General features: G+C 43.4%; 1 protein-coding gene across 3 annotated transcripts in view; it reads left to right on the top strand.

Annotated features, from left to right (window-relative positions):
• ZNF654 (zinc finger protein 654) overlaps positions 1-16,076 on the top strand; it is a 389,308-nt gene that overhangs the window by 297,192 nt on the left and 76,040 nt on the right. For all 3 annotated transcript variants that reach the window (XM_069636777.1, XM_069636778.1, XM_069636776.1), the window contains exon 6: positions 14,757-14,896. In XM_069636777.1, the coding sequence (XP_069492878.1) occupies positions 14,757-14,896 (140 nt within the window). The remainder of the gene's footprint in view (positions 1-14,756; positions 14,897-16,076) is intronic.

The following is a 16,076-nucleotide window of genomic DNA, read 5'->3' as shown; positions in this document are numbered from 1 at the left end:
GACCCTAGAAGGGCTTTAAGTTTTTACATCAGTAGACTAGCCAGGATAAGACAGGCAGACCAGCTGTTTGTAGGTTACACAGGTCACAAGCTGGGGTTACCAATAACTAAGCAGACCATATCCAGATGGATCATTCTAGCCATTCTGAAATGTTATAAACTGGCAGGGAAAGAGCCCCCTCAAAACCTTAGGGCTCATTCGACCAGAGGTATTGCAGCTTCATCGGCCCTCAAAAGAGGCGTGCCGGTTAAAGACATCTGTGCGGCCGCTACATGGTCGTCTATCCATACCTTTACACGTTTTTACAATTTGGATTCCTCCTCCAGTCAAGAGACTAGGTTTGGAAGGGCTGTACTACATTCTATTCATCAATAGAAGACAGCGTGAAGTCAGTACTCCCTCCTCCGAATATAGAATACTGCTATGGGAGCCTATCTAAGATGAGGAATACGTCGGAGGACACAATCCCTTCGAAGAACAAGTTACTTCTTACCTTGTAACGTTCTTTCGACGGGATGTTCCTCCGACGTATTCCTCATCGACCCTCCCATCCATCCCCGCAGTTCTACTTCCCTTGTTGTTGCAGCTTACGCTCCTTCAGGGTGATTAGTCTAGTCCAGACAGTGATACTGTGGGCTACAAAACGGAACTGAGCAACGGACGCTGCGCGCGGCCTATATAGGCAGGATGACGTCGAACGTCGATACGGCGGCTGTCGAGGGACATCGACTCGAAGGACGTCGACGCGCAGCGCCCTCTAGAGAAAAATTTTTCTGAGGCCAGCAGAGCTGGAAGGAGATATCTAAGATGAGGAATACGTCGGAGGAACATCCCGTCGAAAGAAAGTTACAAGGTAAGAAGTAACTTGTTCATCTATCCTGACCTAGCCTTCGCCCAGCAAAATGACTGAGCTCGCGCTGAGGCTTTCTTACAAGCACTTCTTAGGGGTTGGGGGGCAGAGAAGGCTAGTCCTTTCTTTTTCTTCTTGAAGCAAGGATTGCTATATAGAAAAGTAACATCTACAGAAGGCTTGTGTAAAATCCAGTTAGTAATCCCCAAAACCCACCGAAAGATCGTGCTAGAGATTGCGCATTCCCGTCTGAATTCTATAAAATAATTGCTAAACTCATTAAAGGTTTATTTCGGGCACACTTCAGGGGGTGAGTCACTGATTTAGTCTGTGTTGGGCAGAAACCTGTGCAGTTCCCTTAGGGACCACTGCAAAAGATTTAAGACTACAGGTGTTTGGCAGTAAACCCACTTGGTAGCAGTCTGTACCACACAGATTCACTTGGTAGCTGTGGCTGAGCAGTCAGACTTCCCTCAAGAAGAGTTAGGCAGTATGCAGAGTATACACAATAGGTACAGAGACACTAGTACAAACAAACACTGACCAGAGCTTTGGTGTAAAAGTATATAATTATTTATTTAAAAACACACTTGTGATTTACACTAGCAAAAATGAGGTAAGTAAATTCAGCACACAGTCACTATCATATATATACAACCCTATTCACTTATTAGACAAGTTTTAGTGAGAAACACCACTTATTTTCAGACCGAGGTGAGCGCTTAACATAAGATGACACTCTAATAAGTTGTAAAGAAAGGGAGGGAAAAAAGGCAGAGTTAAGGAAGCACACAAGTTTCAATACTTTTACAAAGAACCACAGTAAGGCAGTATAGGCAGAGTTCTACTGGAGAGCAAGGAAGTCAAATGCAAGGTCCACTCTTGGAGAGAGCAAGCAGAAGGGGTCCAGGTTCACACAGTGGGGTTATGCCCAAAGAGTCTTGTAGATAGTTCGCATAAAAAGGATGAAATTAAAGTCAGGAAAAGTTAGCTAGGTTGTCCCCGGCTAGCCCAGGTTAGAAAGTCGAGGCTTTACTGTCACCCAGAACGATCTGTCGCAAGGGAAGCCAGGCGGGACACAGTACCTTAAGTGTGAAGGAAGCTCCAGCATGGGCAGTTGTTCCTGGCAGCAGGTGCAAGTCGGTGTTTCGTCCAGAGGAAGAAGAGGTCTCGCCGTGGAGGAAAGATGAAGGTCGTTGCACTGCCAGGGAAGAAACCAGCCGCGGAGTTCTCCGGTTAAAAGGCACTACCCTTCTCTTCGCGGTAGTGGTAAACCGTGGTATTCCGGTTGCCGGGGTGCTTGGCACAGGCAAGGCGGCCACGAGATGCTCCAGGAAGGTGAAAAGAAGGCAAAACTGGTTATCCCCACCAGTCAAAGGAAGAAGACTCTCTGGACTGGAGATCTCCTCTGTTGTCGGGAGAAGGGGTGAGACGGTTCAGCAGGGCTCCACTGGTGGTGTCGTCGTTGCAGGTCGGCTCAGTTTCTCCCTACTCGGATTCTTAGGTCCTGTGGCGACTTCTGAAGTTCCAGTCCCCAAAGCCCTGCTTTTATGCAGCACACCCCCATTCACTCAGCCTAGCGGTCAATCAAACATGTTAAGTGGTGAGCCGGCCGGCTCACCACTTGGGCCAATCAAATAAGAGTGCGACTTGAGTTACCAAGGTAACTCAGTCCAGGGTGCCTAAACCCCCTCCCAAACCCCCTGTGGTACCCAGACAGAGTGGCACCACTTTTGGAGGCTTCTGTGGAGAAGCCCGCCAAAAAGTGGAACAAAGGGCTCGACTTGGGTTGGAGTCACAGAAGAGAACACAAACGCCATTTTAGAATTGAGTTCTGGCAAAAAATACCAACCAGTGAATTAATATTAAATAAACCGGCGGTATGTTTGAGGCTATAAGAATTAAATAATTAAAGTTGGTAGCCTCGAACAATGGGAAAATCCCATAGAGATATATTCGCTGTCGAATATAAAAAGTAGTATCCACTGCCATCAGCCAAAACTCGATCAGGGGGGACGGAGACATGCCCCCTCGAACAACAGACCCCGGGGCAATCGAATTGCCCCGACCAGTACCTCCACAATATGATGGTTTGTACTGGTTTCTGTTCATAATTTGGGACTAGTAAATTCAATGGTGACTTTACATGCCCTGGGAGACAGTAGTCAGTCCCAGGGTATGGAGTCTATGATGGGGGGGTCACTACGACACTCCTGGGTTACAGCACGGGGGGTGCTGTGTAACCCACATAAACACGAGACCCTATGGAGTAAAAGACCCCATAGCCCATAAAACACATTGAAAGATAAAGGAGCACCTCAAATCATGTCTAAGAGTGGGAGTAAAAGAGTCTCACTCTTAGCAGGAGAGAAAAAATAAACCCCAAAAATCCAGCAAAGCTGCTGGGGGACTCACTAGGTTTGGGAAATTAGCCTTACAGAGAATTCTCCCCAACAGTCTGTTCTTCAACACTTCAAATTCACAATGTGGACAAACACTAAGCATCCATTTCGGACTATGTATTTTGCTTTTCACAAGTTGCAGTTATAGCATGTTTTTTTCTGCTGTTGTCTCGGTTACGATCATCACAAGATATTCCATCTTGGTGTCCTTGGTGACTTGACAAAATCCTTGTGCCTAAAAGCTTACGTACAGTGAAGAAATGTTTGAACATAGCACATGAAGTGGCCCTTAATTTCATTGTGCCACACATAATGCTTTGTTGTAATGTCTCTTATCTCCATGGCATGCTGTGCAGGATGTTTGTTTTCATGTACGAGGTAACGAGTACTGAGAGTAAAGAATGCCGTGTGAGTGCGCTGCTTGTCTGCGCTACTCTAAGTTCTTTAATACATTTTTGAACCCTCCCTATGGTATCTATTTTGCCAACCTCTGAAGTGTGAAAAGTATATCTAGAGTCTTGACATGTGGCCAACTTTGCACCAGACAATCTGTTACCATTTAAACGGTATCCACTACAGAGTGTTACTTGCTTCTGACTTTGGGAACTTTCAGACATGTAATTGCCCATTTTACTATAGCCGGTAAGATAGCTATAGGCAGTAAGATAGCTCAGTGGATTGAGCACTTGCTGCTGCGATCTGTGTGTGTTCTGCAGGTTGCAGCTGCAAATCCCGGCATGGCAAACTCAGCCTTTCATCCTTCTGAGGTTGATAAATGAGTGTCAACACAGGTTGAGTGATATTGGATGTTTGTTCTATATAAAGCGCTTAAGCGTAAGTGCTATATAATAAAACATAATTATCATGTGGCCTTGGACGTCTGCTTGCATTCACAGTAATTTGCTAATATGGGCCAATACAAACTGATATTAACGATACATATGGTGATCCTTTCTTGTATATGTATATTACATTACAGTGATATTGTAACCATATTTTTCAAGTGTACTTGGGAACAATGCTATGTGATGCCGCTTCCTGTTTTTTCAAGGGGTGACAGGTTGTGTTACATCACTTCCTGTGATGCCACTTCAGGGTGGGGGTCAAATGACATCACTTCATGTGATGACATCACTTCATGTGATGTCATCAGAGGTCAAGGGTGGTGTAATGCCACTTCTGCTGCCCCTGGCATTTTGATGAACTGACATCCCTGAGTACTGTAGTAGGTTTTATGGGAGTGGAGTCCATAAACGTTTTATACTTTTTAACACTGCATTGTTTTGAATATTTGTTTGAAACAAAACTGTCAGACATAGAAGATGTTAAGTGAACATTATGTGCATATGAAGTGTGAATGGTATCCTGCTTAGGGTGTCTTGCAAGAAGAGTTCTTCGAGTTTTACTATTCAAAGGACTGGTATACTAGCAACATGCCATCCGTAATCTAGGGATTACAGGGTATTCTTCACACGGAAGAGAAGAATACAGCGTCCCTCCTGATGGGGTCACCACATCTCCGTGACCTCCATCGCCTCACATGTGATCCTCTCATAATAACACATGGGAGGAGATTTTAGGCTGGGCATCAGTGAGGATGCCACAGCATTTATCACAACACACTTCATAATTTTATTAAAATCACTTGCATTTCATATCAAATATTATAGCAGCACCCGCCCCCAAAACGGGTACCCTCCTTTGCAGATGTGACCAACTGGCCTCGCACTCATAAATGTTGTGAATAATCTGTTCTAAATACATGTTGTCCTTCTCTTCAACCTCATAAGCATCAACCTTTCCCCAATCTTCAAGGTATTCAGTGTATTTTCTCAAGCAAATAAAAATACATCTGATTAGTAGATATAAATCATAAATTACCAAGAGGATTACAAACACCAATGAAATCCAATGGATTATGAAAGTTCCTAGTGATCCATTTGAATCAATGAGCCAGGACCAAGGTGATAAACGTATGTAAGTGTTCTCCCTATGTAGTTAAGCTGCACATTTGCTAATTTGTGTGATGGCTGCAAGATTATATGAATAGGTGGGAAAGATATACAGCATCCCTATACAAAGAGATCACAAACACCACCCTTTGAGACTAAGATGTCCAAGCTCTATGTTTATGATATGATAGGTTATTTTTAACGCGCTTAATACCCAGAGGTTTCGAAGCGTGGACCCGGGGAACGAACCTGTTGCTCGGTGTCGTCTTGCTTCCAAGGCGACCACGTTGCCCCTGAGCTATCCTTCCAAGACAAATAGTATGGTATGGCTTTGCCATACTATATTGTACAAAGCTTGAGATATTGAGAGATTCTGATGTCATTTGCCGCTTGTTCTAATAAGGGCAGTTTAAGAATCTTACACATGCAAGTTTGATACCTACTCCTGTGATCAAATAACCCATACCTTCAGCAAATGTCTCCCATTCTGATTCTCTTTTGTCTCAAGGGGATGATTGTAGTTTAATAAACTAACCGAAGGTTGCACATGACCCAGGTAACGACTTCTCTCCCAATTCATTTGAAGCCAAGTGTAGCCTGAAACGCCACATGGGACGTAAGTATTTAAATGTCACAACCAGATTCAGTGAAAGAAAGCACTTTGTCAAAGAAAGATACACCATTAACAGTGATATTTCTAGTACACAATAGATGCAAGTGCGAATTCCCAGGAACAATAAGCCATGATTGGTGTAACAAAGAAAGCCTATTGCAGTGGATGATCATCTAATAGCAGATGGTTTCTTAGGCAGTTGATTGGGAGGGGGGTCATTTGCAGACTTGAAAACACTAATTGTGAGCAAGGGACAGAGAAAGGTTTCCAGGCCATAGGATCTGGAAATCCATCCCAAATCATTACAAATGTCTCCCCGGTTAAAAGGAACTGGTGCCATTGAAAATCCACACTAAATATGAGGAAGATCCCAGTAATCACTCAAATTCTGGATACAGGTATGTTATCAGAAAGCTGTTCTTACACTCGATCCATAGATGTCCATTAAGGCCCTTTGATGGATGACGAGTAGTATTAAAAGTAGTGACATTTAATGCAGACACGAGCAGTAGAAATGAAAGGCCGATATGCACAACAGTTTCAGCTTGTTTCATTTGAATTCTTCTCGATATAGGATGCCTGGTGCAGTTCAAATCTTTGTTTCCTTCATAGTGCTGATATGCCACAGAAAGAACATGAATGCTGACCATATGCGGGTTAAGTCATCTGGGTGTACAAACAGTAGAACCGGAAACTCAATCTCTTGAATTGTTTAAAGATGACCATGCACCAAAATCCAAATGCCAAAAGTGAGTAAAAATACCCTGACATTATAGAGTGGAAAATGTAAGCATCTAGTGCAGAGTTCCTTGCAACTTAACCATATGTTGCACACACTTTGCCACTTCAATAGCTATCATATTGTAGGCCTATAGAAATATTCTATAAGCTAGTGTGGTAAGCAATGTTTTCTCAGTGGCAACATATTTTGCCACCTCCTTCAAGGATGGAAATATGGCAGCGAAATGAAGATTCAGAACCCTGGAGAACAGAGGCATGTTTCTGCTCCACCTCCATTTCTGTAACTGACTCCATGCTGGTGAAACCGAAATGTCAGATGATGAAGCCTGTGCTTGCTGTAGACTCATTGCAATCCTGACCAGTCGATGAAGCAATAGCACTCTGCAACAGTTGCGTACCGTAACAGATTCTGATGAGGATGATCTGATGATGCAATCTCTCAAGAAGGGAAGCAGAGGTCTCTGCAGACGGTGTAATCAGTTCAGATTATTCAGCTGGATGCTGCACCTTCCTGCAGCTGAAGGCATGAACCCACGTTGAATGCCCCTTGCGCTTGATGTCGGTCTGAGTCCTAAGTAGGATCTGGAAGGGTCCTCACTAGCATGATTTTCTTTAATGCATACGCAGATGCACCTTTTTGTGGGGTGTGGCAGGGCCTGTCAGCAGGTTACGACAGACCTACGTTTACCTGATGGCCTTTACAAGGGATTTTATAATAGTTGAACACATCTGCATCGTCTAAATGGACATTCAAACTGCCTGAAGTTGGAGGAGGCGTCGCAGCCATAAGCATAAAGCTACCAGTTAGTATTTCATGGTGTGACAGACCATGCTTTTGGGATTATTGCATATCTGAATAACTAATATTGGGGCCTCTGGTCGCTTGAGACCAATATCGTCATAGACTTTGGATAACCTATTTTTATATCCCTCTCTACGTTATCCTACTACACAGGATTGGGGGTGATGGCCACAATGAATATGATGGGAAAACTTGAGAGCCTTGCAAATATCTGCCTTCTTGGCCGGTAAAGTGTTTACCTCCATCACCATCGATAATCGCAGAGAAGCCAAATCGAGGAATACATCGTGTGAGGGTTTTCTTCTCAACAGTGACAGTTCACCTTTCGCAAGGGTAACTTTCTACCCAACCTGAAAACTCATCTACACCAACCAAACAGAACTCGTAGGACAAACTTTTAGGCAACTGAATACAGCTTGTCCCACATTGTGGGACAGACTAACAGGATAGGTATTACAGTAGCTTTGAACAGCTCTAGCGAAATAAGGGACTAACAAGCTGTGGTTTAATATATTGATCATGGATTTTCCTTTTCAGAATGTGCAAATAAACGAGCCAATCGGGTGAGATAAAAGTGATCTATGAGCTAACAGGGGGCTAGTTTCACTGTTCCCCCAGTTTCATTACCTAGCTTAGTTTTCCAGGAGACTAGTACTGCTCTTGTTCAGGAGCTAGAGCATGCAACATCGCCAGGCTAGATAGCCGTAACAATTGTAGACAGTCAGCTGCAACACCTAAGGACACCATTAGGATCCAGGGGGGCCTTTCCAGGCTGCAGTTCGACCTGATTCATCAGCAAAAGAGTTCCTTCTTGCTGTCACTCATCCAGAAAGCGCATGGGCATTACATTTCACAATTCCAAGACCGAAAATCAAAGTGCATTTTACAAAGCAGCAATAAAAAAACCATTACATGTAGGCGTGGCAGCCAAAGTCGGATAATGACGTTGCTTCCAAAGTATGCTGAAGTCTTGTGCAACGCCATAGGCATAGCGGAAATTAGTGTAAATCATGACATACTTATCCTTCACCAGAACACAACCATAAGCAATAGCAGTTAATTCAGCAAGCTGGGTAGAATGACCATTTGGTAATTGATATGCCTCCAGAACCTTAAACTGTGTATAATGCATGCCCCAAAGTATTTCTCCCTTGAGAATTCCTCAAGCAAGATCATCTCCGGGTTCTGTAGCTTTACAACTTTAAAATCGACTGAGTCAAAAGGTTTTCAGTGACTAACCAGCTGTCATTTGGGCCCTCATCAGACGCCTCTGGAGTAGACTTGGGCGGGTTTAATAGTGAGTATCGTGATACAGTAACATTAGCAGCAGACCCTAATTATTATTCATATTTTGTCGAGCAAGAATTGAAAATGAGCTGTGGGGGTTCCCTTTCAAAAGTAGTGCCACAACAGCACGAAGGACAACCATGGTTTCAGAATGACTAAATACCAAGGTGTCTGCTCTTTCTACTAACAGAGCAGCGACAGCCACAGAACATGACCAAGCAGGCAAGCTCGCTGCAGAGCAATTCAATGAGAGAATAATTGTCCCGATGCATTTGAATCAAGACTCCCAAAGCAAAGCCATCCCTTTTATGCGATAAATAGAGTAAAAGACTTTCTATAATTTGGGTAACCCTAAGCCGGCGTCGTGTCAAGCTCTGGTTTGATTTCAATACCTTGCCTGCCTCAGTATATCTCGATACTGATTCAGGAGGATTAAGGTATGTAGCGGTTTTACAGTTGAGGCGTAGCCTGTGTCCCGCCATTCTAACAAATCCTTTTTTGTTTTGTGTTTGGGTTTCGGTGGTAGGAGAATCACATTAATTTGGGCCTTCGACAAATATTTCTCCCGAGCAAAGATATCCTGTCCAAACTAGCGAAGCTTTTCTTTCAACTTTGTCCTTTCTAAGCGAGAGCTGTTAACAATTCAAGAGAGTGTTGTTGACAAGCTTCTATCAAAGTGGGACGCCAACATTTGATTGTCAACTTTCTTGACTAGAATAGATGCCCCAAACCCTCTTTGAACGTAAGCAAGTGAAAATCTTGTTTCGAAATAAGGGAAAAAAGACTCTCTCAACCGATCCCTGTGGTGGTCTTGCTAATTTAAATTGTAGATTTGAATGAGTAAAAACAAGCAAGGATGCACAGGTATAAACCATGCTGAACACAAATCTACTACTGTTTAATGTGTATCTGCAATAATGCAAGATAAAAGGGTTTCTGGATTAGGGACAACTGGGGAAGTGGATAAAATAGCAGAGTTGACAGCACAGAGGGTCTTAACAAATTAAGTTCCTTTGGCTTTTCTTTTCTTCAGTTAAGATGGATGTTATTGCAAGGACTACGAGTAAGGACCAGAATTCCTTGCTGAAGTAAAGACTCAATGACAGGCTTTATTCCCTCTTTTTATATGGGATATTTTGGAATACACAGAAGAAGGTTCAGAGTAATATACAAGGGTTCCAAATCTGATATGCGTCTAGCACCATTTGCATGCATAGACCATAACTGCTCAGGAACCTTGTTTAAGAGCCATTGTTGCAACAAGGGAGTGTTATCTCAGTTTGTCTGATTTGGAGACTCATGCAGCAACGCAAAAATTCTAATTCTCTATGTACGGTGGCATCTAAATAAATGTCTGGAGAACAGTAAATGGTGTAACCAATTTTAAATGGCAGTTCCAAACATAATGGCGTTGATGGGGGGGGGGGAGCATGTTAAGAAATGGGGCCCAATGTAACTGTTTTAGATCTTGTAACTAGTTGAAATATTGGTTGACCACCAATACCCACCATGTTCGCCACTTCATCAGAACGAAAAGCATTTGGTAATTCAGAAGCGCTCAGAGCCGACACAAAAGCTACATTATATCTACTGAACATAAAACATACTTGCCGCTAACAGAGCACTTTATATGAGGACCAGACGGGCTAAGCGGGATTAGTGGTGCAATAACTTTACTGACCCCCCTTACTGTCGTATTGTCTATTGAACAAGGCAAGTTGAAGGTGGTGGAAGTGATTGCGAAAAAGAAGGTGGCAGCAGCCGAGCAGTCCGTGGGTTGATTGTACATTGACTTAAAATGCCCACATTCTTTGCAATAATTAAGCTGGTCATTATACAATTTCGACATTGTCTCTCTTGTACTCCCTCTTGTCCTACGTTGAAAGGAAATCCTCTTCCTAAGTTCTTTCCTGTTGCCTGGAGTTTTGGTCCTGCCTTGTACTGCCCTGCCTTGTGGTGGGTGGAGCTGCTGAATCTGCAGCACCACCAGTCTATCATCAGTAGTGTTTCTGCTTTCTCGGGAAAGTGCTACACAGCTAACAAAACCTAGTTCAAATTCTTGCCTTACCAACAATAAGCACTCCTTTTATTCCTCGGGCAATTTAGGACTACATTCCCATTATGAATGCAGAGACCACGGGTTGAGGCATGTTTGGGGATCCCAAGGTGCACTGACTAAAACATCATTTAAACCCATCAGGGTAGTGGGCTGCATTCTCACCCTTGTTTTGTTTCCACAAATTGATCTTTTCCCGTCAGTCTAATCTGTCTATAATAGTGCAGAGAAGTCTGTTAGTGAGATCTTTTATGTTCGCTTTCAGGCGTTCTTGTAATGACCACTTACGATTCTGTCTTAGTAAAGTGTAAGTGTCTGTAGGGATATCCGCTTGTAACCACTGATTAAGATCAGCACAGGTAGGATTATGACAGTCTCACCTGAAGCTCTTCCTCAAACTTAACGGAATCCTCCTGTATCTTGGGACAAAAACATAATTGTAGCTGTATAGTGCATGCACTGTTACTATTGTGTTACCCGTCCTGGGAAATTGTCCAGTGGGTCTCAGTCTTTTTGGATAATTGGGGCAACATGGAAAGTGGGCACGGCCATGGCTCGTTGGTTACTTTGGAGGGGGGGGGGGGTCGGCTGGGTCCCAAGGCCATGTCTAGTGGGACAAAATGGAGTGCCCACGACCAGTGGGCCCTGGAGGAGATGACTAATAGCAAAACCCTTCAAATTCATTGCAAAGCTTTAGTTAAATCATGTAATCTTAACTCTGTATTATCACAAGAAACATATGAAAAATTACATGGGTAGCATTTGGAGGAGGGTGGTTTGGGCGGGGGGGGGGGGTTCGGCTCACACCTAAAGAATTTCATGAGTTTCTTCTGATAAATCGTATCCCCTTAGTTAACTCTGTATTAACTAAAGTGTTTTCACTTCATATGATTTTAAGCAGATACAAACCACGGAAAGAGGATTAGAAGATATGTAATGTCTGATATAGATATATATTTTATTTCTGTCTGAATTGAGTTGATCAAAATGGAAACTTTCAATGTATAAGACAAAGTGGTTACAATTTTGCCACTGATTGTCTGAGCGGGAGTGTGGTTCGGTTTCATGCTCCCTGGACCAGGTTTTCTTTTACCACCAACTTCCCCAACTTTGCCATATCTGTACTGCAGGCTTTGGCAACCTGCATCTTCAAGATTTATTTTCGATGCCTAAGTTCTTCATAGAAAGTGGATCGCAGGTGGTGTATGGGACTGGAATCTTAGAAGGATGTTGAGCTTGTTGGAAGGTTGATCCTGGCCATTCAGAGGGTACTTGCACAGGTACTTCCAAATGGAAAGAATCCAAGCTTCAACATACTTTTTGCTGTGATTTGCCACAAGAAGAAATCCAGCATGCATTTGGATGGAAGGGAAGCGGTTCACTAGAAGTACCAGTGGCACTATAGTGAGTAACCTGTACTGATTACCATGATCGTTTTTTTCCTGTGGCAAATGTGAGAAACCAAAGGGTCTCACTTGCTAGTGCTTGAGGCTCTCTCTCTTGCGCTCGCTTTCTCGCTTGCTCTCTCTCTCACATAAAAGGCAGAACATGTAGACACAATTTGAGCACAGTGGAACACTAGAGGAGCAGGACGACCAATCAAATGACCAGAGCGAGGGGTAGAGAAACCCTGAAGATCCCTACAGGAGGTGGTTGCCTCTGGGAAACTGTGAAGGATACCCGGAGAAAGCCAAATCCAAGACGAGAAGCAGCCTGCATTGTTTAAAAAATGCCAGAAACCCTACCGAGTGAACGGCAGAGTTGGGGAGGCGAGGCCAAGTCTGTAATATCAACCTTGACTCGTAAATCAAAGTCACAGAACAGAAAGGAATGCACACAACCGGTGAGTTATCGAAAGACATGAAAGGCCGGTTTGTGTCAAGGAAAGATTGAAGCCGCAACAGTGTATCTCTGAATTGAAGGTTGCACACGTGATGATGAGATGCGAAGGAAAGCAAACCTGTCATGCACTTTAAAGTCGGAGGTAACTGTGAAGCCAGTGATAGAGCAGCGGAGTGGTCCGGCGAAAGGAAACAGCCCACTCAAAAGTCTCTGCAAAATGTTTTGTTATAAAGCAACAAAGTGAGTGAACTCTGTAATGCACGATGGTCAAGATTCTCCCAGATGAAAGGGGAAGTTAAAAGGTGATTGCTTTAAGAGAGATTTCTTTAAACACTTCTAATTGTGTTATGGAACTACCAAGACCAAGAGACACTGGGGCAAATGCCACAAGGGAGAGCTGAAGTGAAAGTCGAAGTGGTCCTGTAGAGTTTTATGGAAAAGCCTTGCACATTCGAAAGTCTTAGACATCAGTAAAAGGTCTGCGCCCGACTGAGTGAGACCTGAAATAAGTTGGAGGAAGAGAATCCCGAACGAATGTGAATAATGCTTGGGGAAGGGATCCCCTGCAAGTGCTGTGTTTGCAAGGGCCGAGCACGGTTGTGGGAGATCTACTTGAAGTTTTGTTGAACCTTGAAAGAACTTAAGTGACATTAATGTGGCAGGCCAAGTGGGCTTCAACCCACGTTTTGTACTGCCTTTATATCTGAGCCAGAGTGTTATCCTGTCTACGGGGGCTGCCTTAATCTGTGCTGTCCAATGTGGGGAGGACAGCTGACTCGGCCATCTTGATCCTTGCATACACATTCCCCTTTACACACTTTTTATATAAGAGATGGAGCAGGCATGTGTTTTCTTTTTATAGCATAGGCCATTTTGATTTGACTTGGACTGGCTAGGACTGTTTTCTTTATGATTTGATGGTAGATACTACTCCATCATAGCTACAGGGCAAAGTAGGAGTTTTTCCAAACCCCTAGAATTTAATAAAGGTTTTGAAACGTGTAGCTCTTGTATCGATCACATACTTGTGATACCATGCCTTCCTTACACAACTCTATTGCTTATTTTCATAACGTTCATGTCCAATTTGTCAAGCCAATAGATGCCTTACTACACTTGGATGGGGAATGACACTGTCAAAATGGCTTTAGTTGTATGGACTTGGAGGAATCAGTGTGTCCTGATACGACAGTAAAACATGTATACAATGTAGGTGTGGCCATGAACATCTGCTAAGAAAAATGAGATCCCTTCTGGAGCACTAACATTCAAACTTTGGCATTTCATATGGGAACTCGCCATCAATTCAAGAGGGTGATGATCTGCACTGAACAAGGCAAACCCTGAGAGGATCTGATATACAGGATGAGATGCCACAGCCTGCAGCGCCATCCACCAGTACCAGATCTGAGCACCCTTAAGCTATGTTGTGGGCACAGGAGTGATTGCATGAGTTAACAGGAGAATGAGGGATGAGATGGGATGCGGTTTCTGAGCTTTGTACCTCGCTACTGTAGAATAGAACAAGGGACTGCAAGTGGTATAATAGCTGGTGAGCCTTTACATTGTGGCTGGAACAGCGGGAGGTGTGCTCCTAATTACAACTTTTGTGCTTTGTGGCATGCATGGGAGATTTATGGAAAGATTAGTCCTTAACATCCCTTGTAGATCATGTGTAACAAGCGGGGCAGAATAAGGGTGAGGGGTTCACTCCTCCCAGCCATGCTATGGTTCATCCTGAGCCTAAACATTGAAATTCCCCATAAATTAACATATTAACGGGCCTCTGTAAAGCATCTTCTGAAGGACACTGTATGGCTAAGGGAAACAAAATAGTACCATCATTGGAGAGTATTGTTTACAGTTTGGCTATTGAATGCATGGAACCATTTACCATTTTATAGTTCAAGTGACCGGTGTGGAAAGACTTGGGGCAGACAAAGGAGAATATTAGTACTGAGGTAAGCAAGGTTAAAGCTAAAGACAGTTTACATTGGTGCGACAAGATAGGATTTGCCATTTTTAGATGTAAAACTACATTTGTTAGTTTCTTTGTATTATACAGTTCTCGATCGCCCCCACATAATTGTTTTTGTTTTTATTGACAACTGTATTTTATATTATTGGGTCAGTCTATTAAATACAGCGTTTTTAAAGTAAAGCCGCTGTTCATTTTTTATACTTTTAACTAGATCATTTTTCTTCCTATAGCATGTTTTGCGGATATGTTGCAGTGATGGGATTGAAGTTATCTGTAACACTGAAAAAGAAGGCAAGACTGCTTTGGCGTTAAAACTTTGTGAAGCATTTCTCCTGAGACTGCTCCACAGTGGAGACATGTATCGTGTTTGGTAAATAATTATTTTGTTTTTGTAAATGTAAGACTTATTCCCTATATCACTCGTGAAACACTTGTGTATAGGCGCGTTATAAATGCCATATCATATCCTACAGTCACACTGCCTGATACCAAACTAGTTAGACAATATAATGCAAAGATTGGGGATATGTTTTGTTACATCAAAAAGAATGCAAGTAATCGATCTGCTTATGTCCTTTTGAACTTTTGCCTAATTATGTTATCAGCCTGGTGCTTATTGTCTTCCCTGCTAACTCAATTGCAGTGTGATTTGCTTCAGAATGTCATGGATTCTGTTAGATATAGTCTACTTGCAAAGATAACATAGCACACAGAAGAATCTTCCAACTGCTCCCCAAAGTTCTCTGATTGCGATTGTCACCCACCTCTACTCACTAGTGGTCTACCATACCCAATTTGTAAAATTGGTACACAAGCAGGGATGTGTCCCTTCTTCCCAGGTATTTATTTACCTTCTACTGTGGAGGGAATGGTTTCACTGTTTCATCTAGATTTAGCCTGTTTTGGACATTTCTTCAGCATGGGGTCTGGCGTGCATTCACAAGCTCATGAATATTCGCCATTGTCAGACTGGGACGCCTCACTAGAAAAGAAAGCAGTCTTGCTTTAAGAAAACTCAAAACTGTCTTTCTGGCAATAACCAATCACTGTAGGCTGGGGTCATACTGCACCCATTCAGTGACGATTGTCTCCCTAAACCCCTCCCCTTGGGGCCATCTTCAGATTTTTACTGCACGCTTCAGTGCTGGGAGTCCTCTATAGTTGCACTACGAGCAAAACCTCTTGCCATTTTTCACCAAAAAATTGTCTGTTTTGCTATCCGATATCCAATCTGGCAATGGGTCTGTTTGCCAGAGAAGACTCGGCCACTACTGCATCGGATATTCGTGTCAAGTTTCAAGGCCTGGTCGAGGCGTACTTCATGCCTCGCCATGTCCGAAGAGGGCAGGAGGAGGCTGTTCAAACTCTGTGCCAGATGTGGCTTGTGCAACGTGTATATGGAAGACATGCACTTGAGGTGCCTTTATTGCCTACACCCCGATCCCGACGAGGATGGCTGCAAAATCCATCTGGGTTCACTGCCGAACCGAAGAGGCACAGTTACCGTGCACTGGTGGCTTGGCTGAAGGAGAAGGGCACCGCTATTGGGA

Source organism: Ambystoma mexicanum, chromosome 7p, assembly GCF_040938575.1.
Source record: "Ambystoma mexicanum isolate Mex_15411 chromosome 7p, UKY_AmexF1_1, whole genome shotgun sequence".
Taxonomy (NCBI): Eukaryota; Metazoa; Chordata; class Amphibia; order Caudata; family Ambystomatidae; genus Ambystoma; species Ambystoma mexicanum.
Note: the sequence above shows the minus strand (reverse complement) of the source record. Positions and strands in the feature narration are given on the sequence as shown.